This window comes from Hevea brasiliensis, chromosome 16 (assembly GCF_030052815.1).
Source record: "Hevea brasiliensis isolate MT/VB/25A 57/8 chromosome 16, ASM3005281v1, whole genome shotgun sequence".
NCBI classification, from domain to species: domain Eukaryota; kingdom Viridiplantae; phylum Streptophyta; class Magnoliopsida; order Malpighiales; family Euphorbiaceae; genus Hevea; species Hevea brasiliensis.
Window position 1 is genome coordinate 64,661,745 of NC_079508.1, and position 18,266 is coordinate 64,680,010.

Here is an 18,266-nt window from a genome sequence, read left to right on the forward strand (position 1 = left end):
GCAAGTCAAATGTCTTAGCCCTTGAAATCAAAATAATTGGTTTTGGTCAATTTCTGTAATTGACCTGACTTGATGGACCTGTCACTGTTGATATGATTTTGTACCAAAATACAGAAAAAAAAACATGGCAGTACAAAATAATAAATAAAAAGTCTTCAATCTTTCTCAGGCTTGAAAATCAATTTTGTCATTTAAATCATAAAAGCATTGATTCATCATTCATGTGCTTTCTCTTCACCAACTCTTTACTCTTCTGTCCTTTTCCTCCCCTTCAATAGTCAGACTCCCAAATCTTTCTTTCTCCTTCTCTCACTGTTTTCTTTAATTTTCCTTTGGAATAATTAGTCTGCAAGAGTTAAATAAAGGATGCAAGAGATGTAACCTTTTGTACTATCATTCACACAAGTCTAAGAAGATCCCATGCTTTGCTATATAGGAATATTCACAAAAGGGAATATTTTTTATATACTGACATGCAAAGGTTCATTTCGCTTTAAAGCTTAATCCAATCCAACCATAAACAATTTCTTTAGCTTAAGATAATTTGCCACTTTCATGGTTGTTTAAGTTGAAGCATTAATATTATAAAAAAAAAAAAAAACATAAGAAAAAGAAATTTCTAACTAAAATTTGAGCTCAAAACTTCATAAATTTTGAGATAATTTAAATATCAAACCAAGAGTTCCTTTTAGTTTTGATATGATTTTAATTATGTTATACTCCGTTCATTTATGTTTGATTAAATTTAATAATATTTTTAAAATGTAAAAAATTAATTATTTTATCTAAAACCATATTAAATTTATTTAGTTTAATTCAAAAAGACTATAGTTAAATTCGAATTTGGTTGATTCGATGCAAATTTAGATAAACTCTTGTCTAAATAGACCTACAATTAACTCACGATATTAATAACTATTATAGCTTCACCAAATATTGATGATGAGTTTCGATATATATATATATTACGATGAGAGGTTAAAAAATTATTTTTTTAAAAAAATATCTAATTTAAATATTCATAAAAACAATTAAAAAAATAAATTTAATTATTTTAAGTTTTTATTAATAAAATGTTTTAAATTTAATTTTCAGTTATTTTTTAATATATTTAATTAATACATTTAAAGAAATATTTTTTTAAATAATATTTTCAAAAATCAATACTAAACAACACTATAGCAATTGGGCCAAAAATCACGTTGGATTAAAAGCCCAACCCAAACGTGTAAAATTAGTTTTTTTTTTTTTTAAAAAGAGAAAAAAAAAAAGATTTTTTTTTATTTAAAAAGGAAAAAAAATTAAAATAGCCCTCCAGGGCTGAAAAACATAACAAAATAGAAAAGACTTTAAATTAAATTTAAAAAAAAAAACTAAAAAAAGCGACTAAAAAAAGAAAAATAAAAAAGGGTACGACACACCACGAGTGACTAAAAGCGCGTGGAAACCGCATATCCCTTTTCTACCTTTTTATACGCCTTGGCTCATACCCAACCAGTGAAGTGCTCCTCCGTCCTCAGATCTCTATTAGTCAGCACTCAAAATATCTCCATCTTACGCTCCAGAACTAACGCATACATACACTCGAGAGAGTAAGTAAAAATATAACTGCCGAGCCTAACTCCGAACTAAGAGGCTCGGGTCCGAACTTAAGGCTGGGAATGAGCGAATTTTTTTCCCCTTTTTTCCTCCATATTTTAAAAGCTTAAAATATAATTAGATGAGATTATAATTTTTGGACAGTCGGTGTATCTATCGATAGCTCCGCTCCTCTATCCTCGGCTCTCTGGTCCGAATTTCCTAAATTTCTCTCACTACTGTGTGCTTCGTTTTCTATAGAGAGAAGGAAGGCGTTCAGCTGAGAGCTTTTTTTTTTTTTTTTTTGGAAAAATGAATTGAAATTTTGAGCTTAAAAGCCAAAAGAAATAAACATATTATACCAAAACTTTAGCAATTTTTTGGCTTCTTTTTTTGACAAGTCCATTAAGAAAACGGCACGCCGTTTACTTCATTGTTCGTCTCTCCTCCTCTTTGTGTCAAAGAACCCTAAATTCTCGCTTCCTCAAATCACACACACTGTCAAGTTTGGTAAGCACTTTTGGTGCTTCTGCTTGGGGGCCTTCTGGTTCTTTGGTAATTGTACTTCTTTCAACTGGAAGTGAGTAAGTTTAGTGTTAATTCTGTTTTTTTCCTTCTTAATTGTGCTGAAATTAGCTCGGAAATGTTTTCTCTTACATGGCTGTTTTGAGGAGGGGGCGAGGGGTGGGTTGGCTGTTTTGTTTAGGGTTTTCTAAAGTTTGGGAGTTTGGTTTTAATCTGCTCTACTTCTATATTATCATGCTATGAATTTTGCTTCTCTTTGTGTTTTGTTAATTTACACTTGAGGGTATCTTCAATTCCATAGCTTGAATAAGTTTGCTAACTTCTGAATAGATCCTTCTGCTTTTTTTCATTGCTTCTGTGTTTTTGGGTAAGTGTTTGCTTTTTGGTTAGATTTTATTTTTATTTCTGCGCGAGTATTTGCTTTGAATGCTATACTTATGCAGTATCTTCAAAGGTCGCTTTGCAATTAAACGGAGAAAAAAAAAATTCATGAGTTGAAACTGAGTTGGCATGGTGTCCATTTGGTTACCAAGAAACTTAACGCGAGTTCTTTTAAGATTCCCACGTTATAATTTTTATGTCTCCTAAGGACCCAAACGAAAAATTACAGATTCTTTTAGAACACTCGTTGATGGAATGCTTGACTGTGTTACTGCAAGTTTTTTTGGGTCTGCCCGTGTTTATGTTTGCTGTAAATGCTGTTTATTGACCTGTGGTTTTAGTAAGCGTTAAGGAATGTTGTTTGATTTATTGAGTATCCACTTTTATGGCCTGCAAGCTGTGCTCTAGCATCTTTTTTTCCTTGCAATTTTTTCATGTATATGTTTCTAGTTTTCTTACAACTTTTCTAGCTTCATTCATTTGAACCAACTTTTGCAGGATGACAATTTGAGGTGTCATTTGGAGTGGTCTGACTAAATATCGATCATATGTATGGATAGAACTACTTTTTACCCAAAAAATTAGGTGAAAAGATTTTTTTTTTTAATGCCTGGTGACGAACTTGAAGAGGGGATCTGCAATCTATATGACCTAGACAACTCTTCTCAGTGGCAACTATCTCAAGCTGTTGGCGGCAATTGGCCATTAGTTGATTTCAATCAGTGGGTTGGAAAGCCAACACAGATTGGGGCACCACAGAATTTCAACCTGAAAAACTACAACTTACGGCAATTTGGTATAGATGATATACACTGCTTATGATATTATCTTTTAGCCTATCATCTTAATTGCTTGTTATAATCGGTAAAATATTTACACTGCTTCCTGATACAGCAAAAGTAATTTCCCTTTTTTGTCTTGAAATGAGAAAAGGAAACTTTTGGTTTATGAAACTCCATTTATTAATGGCAGTTTGAGAGATTTCTTTCATGCTTATGTGAATTCATGCTATGATTTTTTTGGTATTTGCAGATTCTGTGACAGGAAATCATGTTGAGTCTCTATGTGTGGCATTTGATCAAAACTATATGCAACTAACTCCAACACTAGGGCATTCTAAGAGTCTCACCATTAACAATCCACTGAATACAAATGAATTTTTGCATGGATGCCAGAACTTCATGTCAAATCAGAACCAGCCAGGAATTTTCAGTGAAAGCACCTGTTATGACCAGCGAACTTTGACTTCAAGAGGCTTTCCTATCTTTAAATCACAACCAGAAAATGAGTGTGCAGACAGTCCCACCTTGACAACAAACTCTGAAAGGTCAGAGATTACTGAAGCTTCTAGTGATTTCAACTTTCTTAGAGGGCAGCATCAATTTGTGAGGGACCTGCAGCTGAGTGCTCCACAGCCTCAACCAATGCATCAGCCTGGTTTTAATGACATGCAATTGTTGCAGCAGCACATGATGTTCAAGCAGCTGCAAGAATTTCAGAGACAGCAGCAGCTTCAGCAACTAGGTGATTTGAGGCAACAGAGCTCCTTAACCCAGTTTTCTGCTATTTCTAGACAGGAAGCTGGGGGTCAGTTTTCACCTCTCATCAGTGGAACACCTGTTCATGATGCGCCACAAATGCTTAAGAATTGGATGCAGCGAGGCGCATCTCCTGCTGCTCAAGGAGTGTCTAATAAAGTTGTATTCTCCCAAGAGCAAGGTCAGGCTTTAAGTTCTGCTGGTTTTGCTCCTCAGCAGCTTGATGTCTCTTTATATGGTACTCCTATTTCTAAAAACATGAGTCAATATCCTCATCTCCAAGGATCATCTCATGATTCTGTCAATTTGTTGGCCAAAGCTACTGTTCAAGTACAAAAGTCAATAATGCAGTCTGCTGAGTTTGGCAATCCCTTTGCAGGAGATCATTCTTCCAGTTCTCTAGATCTGGTGGGCTTATCCCAAGGGGCTTTGATATCTAAGCAGGAACTTCCGATGAAAAATAATTTTGGACAAGTTCCTGTTCAGGGTTTAAATAGTGGAGTTTTTCCAGGAAATCTTCTGGAGGGTAATACTCCACAGGGCAATACATCTGTGAAGGAATTGGATGGGAAACAAGATCAAGCTGGTTGGCCTGCAATGCAGCAAACAAAACAACTCGGTACTTCTCAGGGTTTGGTTCCTCTAGATCCCATGGAAGCCAAGATTTTGTACAATATGGATGACAACATTTGGGATACTTTTGGAAGCCGCCCCGAGAAAGGTTCTGGAGGCTTTGGCAACAGATTGGAACATCCAGACTCATCTTATGCATTTCCTTCAATTCAGAGTGGGAGCTGGAGTGCACTTATGCAGTCTGCTGTGGCAGAGGCTTCTAGCAGTGATACTGGCGTGCAGGAGGAGTGGAGTAGCTTGACTTTTCAAAACACAGAGCACTCAACTGATAACCAAATTTCAAACTTCGTGGACAGTGAGAAGCAACAGACTGGCTGGATTGATAACAACTTGCAGAGTACCTCCTCCTTCAGTTCAAAACCTTTTCCTACAATTTCTGATTCTGGCATGAGCTCTAGCTTCCCTGGCTTTCAACAACCAGGAATCCAATTATCAGTTGAACAGAAAGAGGATATTTGCCGGGATGGCTCTCATGAGTCGATTGAGAATTACAACCCTCAACAGAAGACATCAATTGACGAAAAGGTTCAAACATTTATGCATTCAGATAATGCATGGAGTGGACAAATGTTTGATCACTCACAAAGTGCTGCACAGCATCAGAAAGTATCCTTGAGTGATATATCTATGCCCAAAGGCAGTGAGAGCATGGTAAAAAGTCAACATCAGATGAGTAATGGCCCTCATGTTGCACTTAACTCTTGTGTTGGAGTCAATGAAACAGACAAAAAGAAGCAGACTTGCCACCAAAGAGAAAATTCTAATGACTACTCAAGAGTCTCGGGTGGTCATGGACAAGGACATCTTGAGCAGTTAAAGTTTTTTGGTAATATTTCCAGCAGCTTAATGAATGTAGATAAGGTGAATGAGCTTCCTGTATTCATCAAGGATAATTATTCTGGTTGCTTCTTTCTAATCATTAATTAGTAATATATTCTGTTTCTTATCAGGCATTCTTACCTGATTTTCAAGGAAATTCAAGTGTATCAGAGGAGTTACCTTCTGGAGTTGATCATGGATCTAATGCATCTACTGCCTTCAATAGATCAGTTCTCCCCGACGTTTCAAATGTTTCTGCTCAGACAAGGTAGTTGGTTGTGAATGCTTGTGATAAACTGGAAGCTTATAATTTGTGTTTAATCTTGTTATTATTACTGATTATCATCTTTCTTCACTCTGTCAAAATTTTTTAGCAAAATTTAGTCCTAAAAGTTGGTATTTTTTGAGTCTGAAGCTGTTCATGTGTCCCATTTATTCAAATGCTGTCCATACTTAAATATCTAATGGAATCTTTGACTAACATGAACATGGCAGTGAACATATGCTTGAGCTGTTTCACAAGGTTGACCAATCAAAGGATGATAGCTCCACAAAACAATTTGGCTCCGCTAATGGCAGTCCTTTGACTGAAATGCCTGGAGCAGATTCCCATGATACATCTGTTTCTCAAATTTACGCTCAGTCTTCTGCTTCCCCAGCTTTTGGTTTGAGGTTGGCCCCTCCATCTCAAAGGTTGGCCAATTCAAACAGTTTTCTCTTTCCTCCAGGTTTACCACAGACTATAAACAATCTGAGTCCTAGGCAAGTTAATCCTGGACTGGAAGAGAAAAATCAGGCTTGGTTAACTCCTCCATTTCAGTCCTCACCTCCTTCACATGAGCTGGCTCAAAGAACACAACGGGAAAACAAATCAGGTACTCTGGGTCATAAAAGCTTCTCTCCGTATGTGAATATGCTGGGAAACTCTGTTGCATCATTTTCACTGAGTCCTACACAAATAAGAAACCAACTTCAAATGCGTCCCTTGTCCAGTGTACCTGTATCATCACAATCGTTGCAGGCAACCTTACCTGGTGCAACTGGCAGATTCCCACCTTTTAACCAAGCCCCTTCTCAAGATGCTTCGCAACAGATGCAAACCAATCCTGTTTGTCAACAATTTCCAGTTTTGGAGGCTGCCCCAGTATCACAGCCATCAGTAATGTCACAACAGATTGAAAATTCAGCAAGGCCATACAATGTATGGAGAAATGTACCAAGTCAGCGACAACCATTTGGTATGGAACCTCTTAAGTTCTCCAATTTCCCTTGCTCCATGGATTCAACAAATAATAATACGATAATCACTTCATGGGCTCCACATGGATCAAATGATCAAAATTCCATAAAAGGTGGATATAAGTCATCAGATATTGGTGCTTCTTCTAATTCACAAGGCTTTGACCATGGGGAAGAGCATCTGGGAAAAGAGATGTTGCAACAGCGAATGTCATATAAGATGCTTGATACTTCTCATAAAGGTGGTGTATCTCAAGGGCCGGAGACTGTTTCTGATGCAACTGCTCTCACGTTTGGCGCATTGGTGTCTCACGCTCAGCAGCAGGACCTTGATAAAGTAAGGCATAGCAACGACCTTGCTCAAGTTTCTTCTAAAAGAAATATTGAATCCTTAAGCCATTCACATAATGACCTCCGCAATTACTCTCTTTTGCACCAAGTGCAGGCGATGAATAGTGGTGCAGACAGTGCTTTGGATGTTCAACGTGCTGCTGCTTTGGGGGGACAGCATTTACATGATATCATTTCAAGGTTCAGACACCCTGTGGATGGTAAATCAAATTCAACATCACAAATCAGATCATTTCCATCTGGTGATAACCAAGTGCTTGGCTTCTTGGGAGATGCAAGAGATGGTCCAACTGTAAAAGCTCCGCAGCAGCCTGCCCTTGAATCTAGAAATTCTGGGGAAATGGTCACATTTGGTTATAATAACACTCATACTCAATCTAGCAGCAGCAATGTGCCATCTAATCATACAGATCATGGCCATGTTAATCTGCATATGGAACCCTCCTGTTTTAAGCAATATGAAGCTCTTAGAAATGGACAGGTGGTGCCAATGCTTGATGCTAGACTTGCAAAAGCTGTAGCCTCACAGTTCTCTCTTGGAAAGCCTTCTCAAAATATTCTTAGCTCTTTGGAGCAGTTAGATGCTGCTGATGCTGGTCAGGGTGGCAGGGTTTGGCCAAGTAGTCAACAGTTGTCATCCCCATATATGTTACCTTCAGAAGTCACCAATCAAGTGGCTATTATGAGAACAAAGAAGCGAAAAGTCACAACATCTGAGCTTCTACCGTGGCATAAAGAGGTGACTCGAGATTCCAAAAGGCTTCAAAATATCAGGTGCTTGCTAATATCCATGTCTATGTGGGTTGTAATTTTTTCCCCTCTGCTTTTCTTTGGTTTTATATTACCTAAATTGGGATTTAGTTCCTTTTACTGTTTGATCTGTTGATGACAAGGTATCGGTTTTGTAGTGTGGCAGAACAAGACTGGGCACAAGCCACAAACCGGCTGACTGAGAAGGTGTGCTTCTAGTAACAAGCTTCATGCAATTATTATTTTGTCTCACTGTCAACTGTTTTTAATTTCCTTATTTTAAATTGGCAGGTAGAAGATGAGGTTGAAATGATTGATGATTTGCAGCCAATGCAACGATCAAAGAGAAGGCTTATGTTAACAACACAGCTTCTACAGCAGTTGTTTCATCCTCCACCAGCATCCATTTTATCTGCAGACTCTGCTTCAAGCTATGATATCATATCATACTTCATTTCTAGATTATCACTGGGAGATGCATGTAGCCTTGCTTACTGCTTGAGAAATGAGTTTCTTGCGCTTGTAAACAACAGTAATGTGTGAGTGTTATTTTTCAATATCTGTAAGAAATTAAGTTCAGCAAAAAAATAAAGAATACTATTTTTTACTTGCAAAGGAGTGTGGTTTTGACTAGGATGTTTTTCCCATCCAAAACTTATATTCTCTCAATTCTTTTGCCCAGGAATTCTGAAAGAAGGGGTGAACAACAATTTTTGGCAGTTGTGGAAGAGTTCATTGATAAAGCGAAGAAACTAGAGAATGACTTCCAAAGGTATGAGCATGTTTTGCTAGTCATAAGAACACTTTGTGACCCTTCTGGTAATCCATGATATAAACTGATGATTTGACTCCATGTGCACAGTTTCCTCTAAATGTGTTCTATTTGATAATGCAGATTGGACAAGACAGCATCAGTTGTAGACATAAGAGCAGAGTTTCAAGAGTTGGAAAGGTTTGCTGTCATTAATCGTTTTGCCAAATTTCATGTTCGGGGACAAATAGATGCTTCTGGAACCTCAACTTCTGGTTCTCTGAAGCCACTTCCGCAGAGACACATCACAGCATTTCCTATGCCTCGAAATCTACCTGAGGGGGTACAATGTCTTTCACTGTGACTATCAACCATTTATCACAAACTGACTCTTCTCTTCTTCTGCATTCTGCATTCCATAGTGTTACCTGTGCCCTTACCGACATGACTTTGTTAACTTGAAACACTGGCATGCGAGGAGTGATGCAAAATGAAATGGACAGATCAACTCCAAGTAACCAAGGCCGCATATTCATTTGGAATTAAGGTCATTGATTGTCATTTTTGAGAAAGTATATATTGTTTCTTGTATATGTTAATGAAATTCCAAGGAGAATAGGGAGTATTCAAATTAACTTTTTATAGAGCAAGAGGATCAGTAGCGTGGATGTTCTCTAGTGTTTGTTACATAAATTAGTTAAATTTAGCTTTTATATAATCTGTGGCTGCATTTGTTTAGCAATATCCTGGTAGTATTCTCTCTCCCTTCTCCTTCCCCCCTCCCCCTCCTTCCCCCCCCCCCCCCTCCTTTATTTTTTTTTTTTTTATTTAACCTCCTTTTCAGGTCTTTCCTGATATAAGCTGGTAGAACAGGAGAGCGAGATCTTGATGACATTGGTGAAGATTTTCATTTAGCTGAAATTGCACAAGTCTTTGGATTTCTCACAGGAGCTTCCACTAAGGAGTTGGTTACCCTAGTTTAATTGGATTTTGATGGTAGTGGGGGCAAAAGGCAAAAGCTTTCCATGGCTTGGACACTTCTTAAAGCGATCCTACCTTGTCACATGTATGTGTTGTTACCTTGAATTTGAATTTTATTGGGGCACCAAAAAGATCTCACTGAAAAGGATGCAGAAACTTCTACAACTTTATATAACATTTGTTTCCTTTGAAAAGTACAAGGTATCAGACATTGATTCTATTGCCGCTGAATGTCCCCAGAGGATGATATGATGCATATGATGGAGTAAAAGACAAGAAAAGCCTTTTCATGACAAAAAAGCAAGTTATTTTTGGGTTGGGAGGATGATAAGTACTCTTTTTTTTTTTCATAAAATTGACTGAAAGTGACACGTCAGTTGTTTTCTGATATTGTCGTCTTAATAACTAATTTGTGTCCACCGTGTCAGTATCAGTATCAGTATCAGTATCTGATCCCCCATTCATGATTGAGAACGTGATGTGAGAGAGCATCAAAGGTGAATAAAGAACAAACAAAAAATTCTTTTCCTAAGTACAAGACTGGTTAGTTATACATAAATAATTACCCTTTGTGGGGTTGGCTATAAATATGCCACAGGACCTCCAATTGCTGCCAGCCCAAGAAGCCCTAGCTGACAGTGTCAGTGGGGTGTGCTCATGTTTCCAAACAGCCAAACATTCTTTAATGAAAATTAATTATAAGAAAAAAAAAAACTACTTTTTAAGTTTAGTTCACCATCATCTTCATAGGGAGCGAGTGCCTTTCTGCTGAGTCCCAGGGATCACCCTGGCCATGGCCTGCCCAATGATAATTCTGGATTTTGTATTTGTGATAATTCTGTGACGGTGAAGTTGTTTTGTGGTGAGTGGTTCTTTAATTTGTTAATATGAAGACAAGATTTCTTGACTGCCAAGCCTCCTCTCTGTGTAAGACTCCTCGGGCTTTCCTTGCCCATTCTTTAACACAATCGTAAACGGATGACAAGATAAGTCTCAAAACAACTCCAAGGAGTCCAAGAAGATGCATAATAGTCTCAGCTATTGCAAGGATTGCAAGAGGAACACTGAAAGTTATTCTCGATCACTCAACAGAGGACTCAATCTGCTCCCAATGTGGTTTGAGAACCATGAAGATCGCAATCGTGCTGGCGCCGCCCCTGATCCTCTCTTAACCCAAGGAAACCTGTCAGTCGTGGTGGTGGTGCTAATTCTGAGGTTATGGCTAGAAACTGGAGGACCCATTCCCTGATGAACCCTGACAAGGCTCTCACCCACCTAGGGCTTTGGCGCCATAGCTTCAATGGCAGATGGCCTAACCATTGTCACAACGGTGAATTCTAGGGCTTCTGAGATATACAAGAATGGGGTTGAAAAAAAAAAAAAAAAAAAAAAACACCTTGCAGAGTCAGGAGTCGGAACGTTTTACTGGCTGCTTGCTTGTTCATCGCCTCTAGAATGTAAATCTCCGAGTACATTAAAGGAGATATGTAAGGAAGGAGATTAGTAGAGCAGTAGAGGTTATAAAGAAACATGTGGAGGTTGACACTGGGACTTTGCATGCTAGTGAACTTTTGAGACGGTTCTGTTCTAATCTTGGCATGAAAAATCAAGCCATGAAAGCTGTTCAACAAGCAGATGAAAATTCTGAAGAGATTGACATCAGAGGGAACCCAAAATCCATCTCGGCAGTCATTGGTACATAATCTCTAAGCTTTCAGAAGGAAAGTGCCTCTTGGAGGTCTGAATTTTCTCTGACACATACTTTATTCTTTTACACAAACCGTCATATATTTGCATATTATTGATTTTAGAGAAGACCCCCTGATTTTAACATAGAAAATTTCCCATGAAAAATCTTTTCTTGAATCATTATGAGAATAGCTTTCCTTGAATTTGGATTTTGAACTCAGAAAATCTACCAAACGAAATATTTTCTTGAGTCATTACAAACACAACCTCCTTTAATTGGGATTCTTTTACAAAAATAATAGACCATCTGATTTTGAAGATGGAGATTTTCCCAAAAGAAATGTTTTCTTGAATTTGAACATTCCTTGAATTGGGATTTCTCTGTACATTTAAAGAGCTTTTTTTTTCTCACAAAATTGATAGGAAAACAAAATCTTGTTTTAAGTCATAATACGTTAGATTTCTACATATAATTAAGAAGGCAATAAAGAGGGAGAGGAGTGCATGGAACTCTTAATTTATGGTATGGATACTGATTGTGTCTTCTTTCATAGATTTAACTGACAAATAAAGACAATGCAGATATTGCAATTTTGGCTAGAGTTGCAGAAGGAAAAATCAAGAAGTCATATAAGGGTATGCATCCTCATGCTTCAAGGCTCATACCCAATTAATATGCCAAGGAGGAGCTCATTCACAAACATTGTCAAGCTTCAATTTGTGGTGCCACAAGTTTCTGTTTAAGCTCAAGCTCAATTAATTGGATTAAATTTCCATAATTGAGGAACATTTTTTTTTTCTTCAAATGGCTATAATTGAATAGGGATTAGGATTGGTTAATGGAATTGTTCAGTCACAAGGTTGGTTCTTGTCTCTTGCTAACTCTGAGTTGCTTTTATCACCAAGTAACAACTTTAGTCTCATAATTTTATTTTTTGTAGCAATATTGTTCACGACATTTCAGTAAATTTAAAGTTTTTCATTATTATTATTTTATCAATATCTATTTAATTATTTATTTTAAATAATAGTTATTAGAATTGTTGATGATATTCGATAAGATCATCATTGTTCATGTCATAGTTATTAGAATTGAATTGATTACTAGTTGAATCATGAAAAGAAGGTTAATTTATGTATTTAATTATTGATGAATGTACAGTTTTTAGTTAAATCACGAGATTTTGTATGAAATGAAATTTGAATTCATTCAAACAATTAAACTTGACAAGGGAAATATCACACAAACCAATCCTTAAATTGAAATAAAACTAAATAAATACTAGCAATTATTATTTTATATGAATGCACACGCAACGTAGCAAATACTAAAGGCCCAGGATTCAGATGTTCCTAAGCAGTTTATTGGGCCCTCGTGGGCATCTTCCGATTGCCTGTTAACAAGAGATGAGAACCGTTTTGCTACTGCCATGCGCAGTTAGGCCCAATTACTAGTTCAAGGCCCTAAGATAATTAAACAATAAGTCCATAGAAAATGCCGATACCCACTATGCCTCCTCCAGCCACTTGATAAAGTTGCTAAAATTTGTTGAGTTCTGACTACCGTCTCCAATATTATTTCTAGCAATTTGCTTCAACTCCAAGGCCTTCTCTCTTATACTTTTATCACCAAGCAAGAGCTCTACCTTTTTGTTAAATTCCTCCTTCCTTATGATTCCGTTTTCATCCTTGTCGAATCCCAAACCAACCTTCCATGTATCACAAATGTAGTTCGCGTTATGAAACTGGTCAAAAAAGTAAGGCCAACACAAGAAAGGTACTCCATTGCTCACACCTTCTATGGTAGAGTTCCAACCACAATGGCTCACAAAGCAAGCAATAGACGGATGACTTAGAACATTCTGTTGAGGTACCCAACCCACAATTTTTCCATGGCTACCATGAAATTCCTTCGGGTAGGCATGGTTTGATTCTTGGTTGCTTCCTGGACGAACCACCCAAAGAAAAGGCTTGTTTGTGAGTTGAAGTCCAAGGGCTAGTTCTTGAAATTGGATTTGATCAAAAATTGTGAAGCTGCCAAATGCTGCATATATCACTGACCGGGATGGCTGTTGATCAAGCCATGTCAAGCATGAATAATCCTCTGGCCAGAACTGTGCTCCTAAATTGCCTGTATCGTTACTTGCTAACAATGGGCCGATTGGGAGAAGCTTTGGAAACAAGGATAATGCTCCGGCCTCAAGTTCATAAAATGAGTTGCACATCTGCCATTCTGTCGATTGTAAATGTTCGAAGTTTCTGATAGTGTATTTGAAAATGGCCTTTTCTGCGTTTGAGTCACCAACTTTCCATGGAAGGTTTTCTGTGCCAAAACTAGGGATGCTTGAGGACAATTGAATTCTTTGTTTCTTGATTGAGAATCCTATAAATTTAACCCAAAGAAAAAGGGCATTAAAAAAAAAAAAAAAAAATCTTTGCATGCATTACTAACTATATGTCTAAATTTTTTAAAAATTCAATTAATTCTCGAGATTTTACATTAGTTTCAGTTTTAGTTTTAATAATCAATTCAATTAGAAATTTGCTATCAATGGGCATGATCATCATTGCTGAACAATCATTAACTCCATATTTAAAAATTAGAATTTTACAAGAATTTAATTCAATTGAATGAAATAATTCAATTATGTTTAACTAAAAAATTTATTTAAAAGAAAATAAAAATAAAGTATAGTCATGAAAAATTTAATTGAATCCTTTTATTGTAAATTATTTATTTCAAAGAAAATTTTAACTGAAATACCAATAAAAAGATCTTATAATAATCACAATTAAAGATAGAAATTACCATCATCATCGATGTATCCATCACGAATAAGATTAGGAATGTTTGCTGCGATGGAGTAACTGGCAGCTGATGCAGGCCAAACCACAGCAACTCTAATCCCCAAATTGTTTGCAACTTCCCTTGACCACGCCATAACAGCATCAGAAACAATACAAGTGATGGGCTGATCACCAAGCTCCAAGGTCATGTTGATTTTTTGTATGAGCTCCTCAAGGCTTTTGGGCATGGTGATCATTATGGCCTCAGATAACTTACCAATGTCATTTCTGTCATCCTCAAGACCCAACCCATCTGGGATTGAGACCAAATTAACACATGAACCTGTAGGATCGTTTCTGCCAACCATTGTAGTAAGCACTCTCTTGTGATTAAAGTGTGTATTAACAAAAGTGACTTTGAATCCAAGGTTGACTAGTCTATGAGCACAGTGCATCAAGGGATTAACATGCCCTTGGGCTGGATATGGTAGCACTAGGACATGTGATCTACCCATTTTTTTCTTTTGGCTTTTGAGAGAGATAAGGTCTGATATTCTCTTATTGAGCTATAAATTAGCAGGCGTTTTTTCCGTATATTATGATTTGGTTGTAGCAGAAATGAGTGGTAAATAGACTGCTAGCTGCCATGTGGCTGTCGGCTCAAAGAAAATCTAAAATCGCAGTCTTTTGACACGATAAAAATATTATTATTTTATATATTATTATTAATATAATATAATTTTAATTTTTTAAAAATTAATTTTTAATTTTTATCGATTATAATTAATTATATAAATTTATTTTATTTATAATCAATTGATTAATTTTAATTTAATTTAATTAAAAATTAATATTTTATTATTTAATAAAATTAAAAAGTAATATAAATTTTCCCACTTTCTCTCTTCATATTTTTTTATTTATTTAAAATTTAAAAATTTATATAAAAAAATCAATAATAATAATACTCATTATTTTATTATAAATTATTGGATAACAGTGGATGAGAGAGAGATTTATAAATATTTTTTAGAGAGAGAAAGATGGGTGGAGTGGTGTGTAGGGAGAGAGGTGTGTGTGTGTGTGTGTATATATATATATATATTAAATGAGAGAAAAAGAGAGTTTTTTTTAATTTATTTATCTATTTTAAATTTTATAAATATCAAAAAAAAAAATAAAGAGAGAGATAGAGAATTTTTTTGCCATTATTTATTTTTGTTAATTATACTAAATAATAAAATATTAATTTTTGATCAAATTAAATTAAAATTAATTATCTACAAATAAAACAATTTTATAAAATTAACCAACCCAGAGTCCATCTTGGCAGCCGCTATTAACATAATCGCTCAGCTTTCCGAAGAGAAAGTGCCTCTTCGAGGTCTGAAGTTTCTCTAATATATACTTTTACACAGAAACTGTCACAAACGTGCGTAGTACTGATTTTAGAAAAGACCCTCAGATTTTGAACATAGAAAATTTCCCGAGCAAAATCTTTTCTTGAATCATTATGAGTATAGCTTTGCTTGAATTGGGTTAGAAAATCTACCAAACGAAATATTTTCTTCAATTCATTCAAACCTGATATGGAAAATTATTATATTATCATATATAATTAAAAAAATAACACATTTTTTACTGTTCATAAAAACAGTATAAATGGAAAAAAAATAAAGATAATTTTGAAATATATAGTCAACAAAATGATATTTTTAAAAAATATAATATAATTAACTTAATTTTGAAACAAAACTTTTTTTATTTATTTATCACTATTTTGTTATTTTTATTTTTTTAATTTTTAATGAGTGAATATTATTTAATGTTTTAAATTATTTTAATTTTTAATCAGAAAGTATCAAAAATTAAAATATAATTTTTTTAATACAAGAATAGTTTTTGTTAGCATTGAGGTAGGAAAACTTTTAACATTAAGCTTTTTTTAGAATAATCTTAAATGTTAATGAATATTACGTATAATTATACAAATATTGTAATTAATATATATATTATTAAAATTTTTTGTTATTTATTTAATTTTAATTGAAATGGAATTTAAGGGGTGTTTCATTTTTAATGTAACACCCCAAAATTTTAAATTTTATTATTTTATGAATAATATTGATATTTTAATTTTATTTAAATTTTAAGAAATTATTTGAGATTTTTCGGATTTTAAAAATCGGGTTCGATTTTCTGAAAATATAAATTTTGATAAATTTTAAAAATTAATTTAAAGACCACGTGGTAAAACTAAAAATATATTTAGAGTCTTCAAATTTTTCTGAGTTTTTCAGAATTTTTTCGGAATTTTTTTGGCCTCGTTTTCGGTCCCAAGGCATAGTAAAAATTCAAAATTTTTGTATTCTGAATCAAACTGACCGAATCGAACCGGACCGGATCGAAACTGTCAAATCGGACCGGCTTTCTTCTTCCTTTTTCTTCCTCTCCCGCGCGCGTTTTTCTTCTTCTTCTCTCTCTCCCATTTTCTCTCTCCTCCCTCCTCCCCTTGCCGCACTGCCGCCTCCCCTGCCACCCCAGTCCGCCGGCGCACGTCCCCAACCGCCCCAGCTCGCCGGCCGCCGCCTGGAATGCCGAAAAATGGAGCCCGAAGCGACGCGACGTGCAAGCGCGCTGCTTCACGCGCTTCGTCTTCCCATCTAAAATCCGGCCGATCCAGCCACCAATCAGATCGGGTCTTGTATTTAAATTCATCTACTCGTCGAGAGCTTTCCATAAACACCAAGAATACCGAAATTCATTGAGCGGTTTGTCCAATTTTTGCCCGGGAAGTTTTAGCCCATTTTGACTTTTGGGCTAGATTTCTCGCAAACCGTGAACCTCACAAGAAAACCAAGAGTACCAGAGCGCTCCACTCGTCGAGAGCTTCGTGGAGATATAAATTTCGAATTTTTCTGACACCATTTTTCGGTGGGTCCCACGGAACTTCGCAGTATTTTTCTGAGTATTTAATGAGCTTAGAAAATTTTGTAAAATTTATGTACTAACCCCCGTATTGTGGGCTTCGTGTAGGTATTTTCAATTCACGGAAATTCGACAGTTGTCCGGGTCTGTGAATTTTCGGCCAAACAGAACAGTTACAGGAAAAAGTCTTCGAATTAAATCGAGGTTTTGGCTACCCCACCATTTTCAAACGTCCCGAGCGCGTCCCCGGAGTCGGAATCGACAAAGGTAAACCCAAACCTTGCTTTTTCGTAATTTTCTAGTGCCTAAATAGGATTAAAAATCCATAAAATATTCGTGGTAGCTCAAAAAATTATGATTCTTTTTGCAATAGCCTAGTAATATTGCTAAGGACCGCAGGGCAAAGTTTTAGAATTTTTAGAGCTTATTTGGGTAGTTTTTGCAAAAATGATCAATTATAAGAACTACATTGAAATTTTACATATTGTGATGGATGACTGATTTGATGAGCCCAGGAGAGGCTGTGTGATGTGATTGAGTTGTGGATATAAGGGTTGTGAATATAGAAGTGTGTTTTGAGCCCTTTTGCAGGTTGGGTAGCTCCTAGGTATAGGGGAGACTCTGCCGGATTTTCGGCACGACTTAGGACGTATTTGGTCTTTTCTTGATTTGTATTGAGTCATTTGTATTAAATAATTGTAATGTAATTTTCAGGTGAGCCGGGATAGCCTTCTTCCTCCGCCCAGCCGCCACAGTGATTTCTGTCAAGTCTGTGAGTAAAATATTAATTTTAATTGTAATTTCACTATTATTATATGTTCAAACATGCCCATGCATCACTTATATGTATGTATCTATGTAGTTAAACTCTAGGCACGTTTTATGTTGCATTTATAACTGTTAAAGTGCTATGAATGTTGTTGTAATAATTTGGAGCAGTGTGCGTGCGTGTGATGTGTTGTGGACTATGGATAGGACGGGTAGACACGGCTTGAGATCTTCGCTGTGACCCAATCCTTCGAGGGTAGTCACGGCTTGAGTTCTTCGCTGGGACCCCGATTTGGTATATTAAGCGAAAGTCCGGCTTGAGTTCTTCGCTGGCACAGGTTGGATTTAAGAGAGCTGTATAGGGGATCAGCTCCCATATATTATGATTGATATTATTGGGTGTGTGAGTGCTCCAAATTACCTTTTTGATGTTATGATGTGAAATTATTATTGTTGTTGCATTTCACTCTACAGGGTGCATTAGTTTTAGATAGTTATAGAGATTATGGTTAAAATTGATATTTTACTCTCTGAGTCGAATGCTCACT

The 18,266-nt window shown here is 36.0% G+C and overlaps 2 protein-coding genes across 5 annotated transcripts; one reads left to right on the plus strand and one right to left on the minus strand.

Moving 5' to 3' along the window:
* Window positions 1-1,735: 1,735 nt before the first annotated feature.
* On the plus strand, window positions 1,736-9,307 carry LOC110658902 (uncharacterized). Of its 4 annotated transcripts, XM_021816687.2 has the most exons (10): window positions 1,737-2,158; window positions 2,983-3,280; window positions 3,517-5,516; window positions 5,606-5,742; window positions 5,970-7,050; window positions 7,159-7,838; window positions 7,973-8,021; window positions 8,106-8,353; window positions 8,497-8,586; window positions 8,710-9,307. In XM_021816687.2, exons 2-10 carry the CDS (start codon window positions 3,091-3,093, stop codon window positions 8,927-8,929), a joined length of 4,695 nt encoding a protein of 1,564 aa, XP_021672379.2. In that variant the 5' UTR covers window positions 1,737-2,158; window positions 2,983-3,090; the 3' UTR covers window positions 8,930-9,307. The 4 variants fall into 4 exon arrangements, with proteins under 4 accessions (XP_021672377.2, XP_021672376.2, XP_021672378.2 ...); XM_021816685.2 differs by having other exon boundaries at window positions 1,736-2,162; window positions 5,970-7,838; XM_021816684.2 differs by having other exon boundaries at window positions 1,736-2,158; window positions 5,970-7,838.
* Window positions 9,308-12,476: 3,169 nt separating this feature from the next.
* LOC110658903 (UDP-glycosyltransferase 83A1) lies at window positions 12,477-14,596 on the minus strand. Its single transcript, XM_021816689.2, has 2 exons — window positions 14,045-14,596; window positions 12,477-13,618 (listed from the first exon to the last, which is right to left on the minus strand). The coding sequence occupies exons 1-2, from the start codon at window positions 14,535-14,537 to the stop codon at window positions 12,744-12,746; spliced, it is 1,368 nt and encodes a 455-aa protein (XP_021672381.2). The 5' UTR covers window positions 14,538-14,596; the 3' UTR covers window positions 12,477-12,743.
* Window positions 14,597-18,266: the final 3,670 nt, after the last annotated feature.

What these genes read in the sequence shown, in the direction of transcription:
- LOC110658902 (XM_021816685.2), top strand. Translation starts at nt 3,091, where the DNA reads ATGCCTGGTGACGAACTTGAAGAGGGGATCTGCAATCTATATGACCTA. An exon ending in AATGTTTCTGCTCAGACAAG is followed by an intron (nt 5,743 to 5,969) that starts GTAGTTGGTTGT and finishes TGAACATGGCAG; the next exon opens with TGAACATATGCTTGAGCTGT. An exon ending in CAAACCGGCTGACTGAGAAG is followed by an intron (nt 8,022 to 8,105) that starts GTGTGCTTCTAG and finishes TTAAATTGGCAG; the next exon opens with GTAGAAGATGAGGTTGAAAT.
- LOC110658903 (XM_021816689.2), bottom strand. Translation starts at nt 14,537, where the DNA reads ATGGGTAGATCACATGTCCTAGTGCTACCATATCCAGCCCAAGGGCAT. An exon ending in TGGATACATCGATGATGATG is followed by an intron (nt 13,619 to 14,044) that starts GTAATTTCTATC and finishes TTAAATTTATAG; the next exon opens with GATTCTCAATCAAGAAACAA.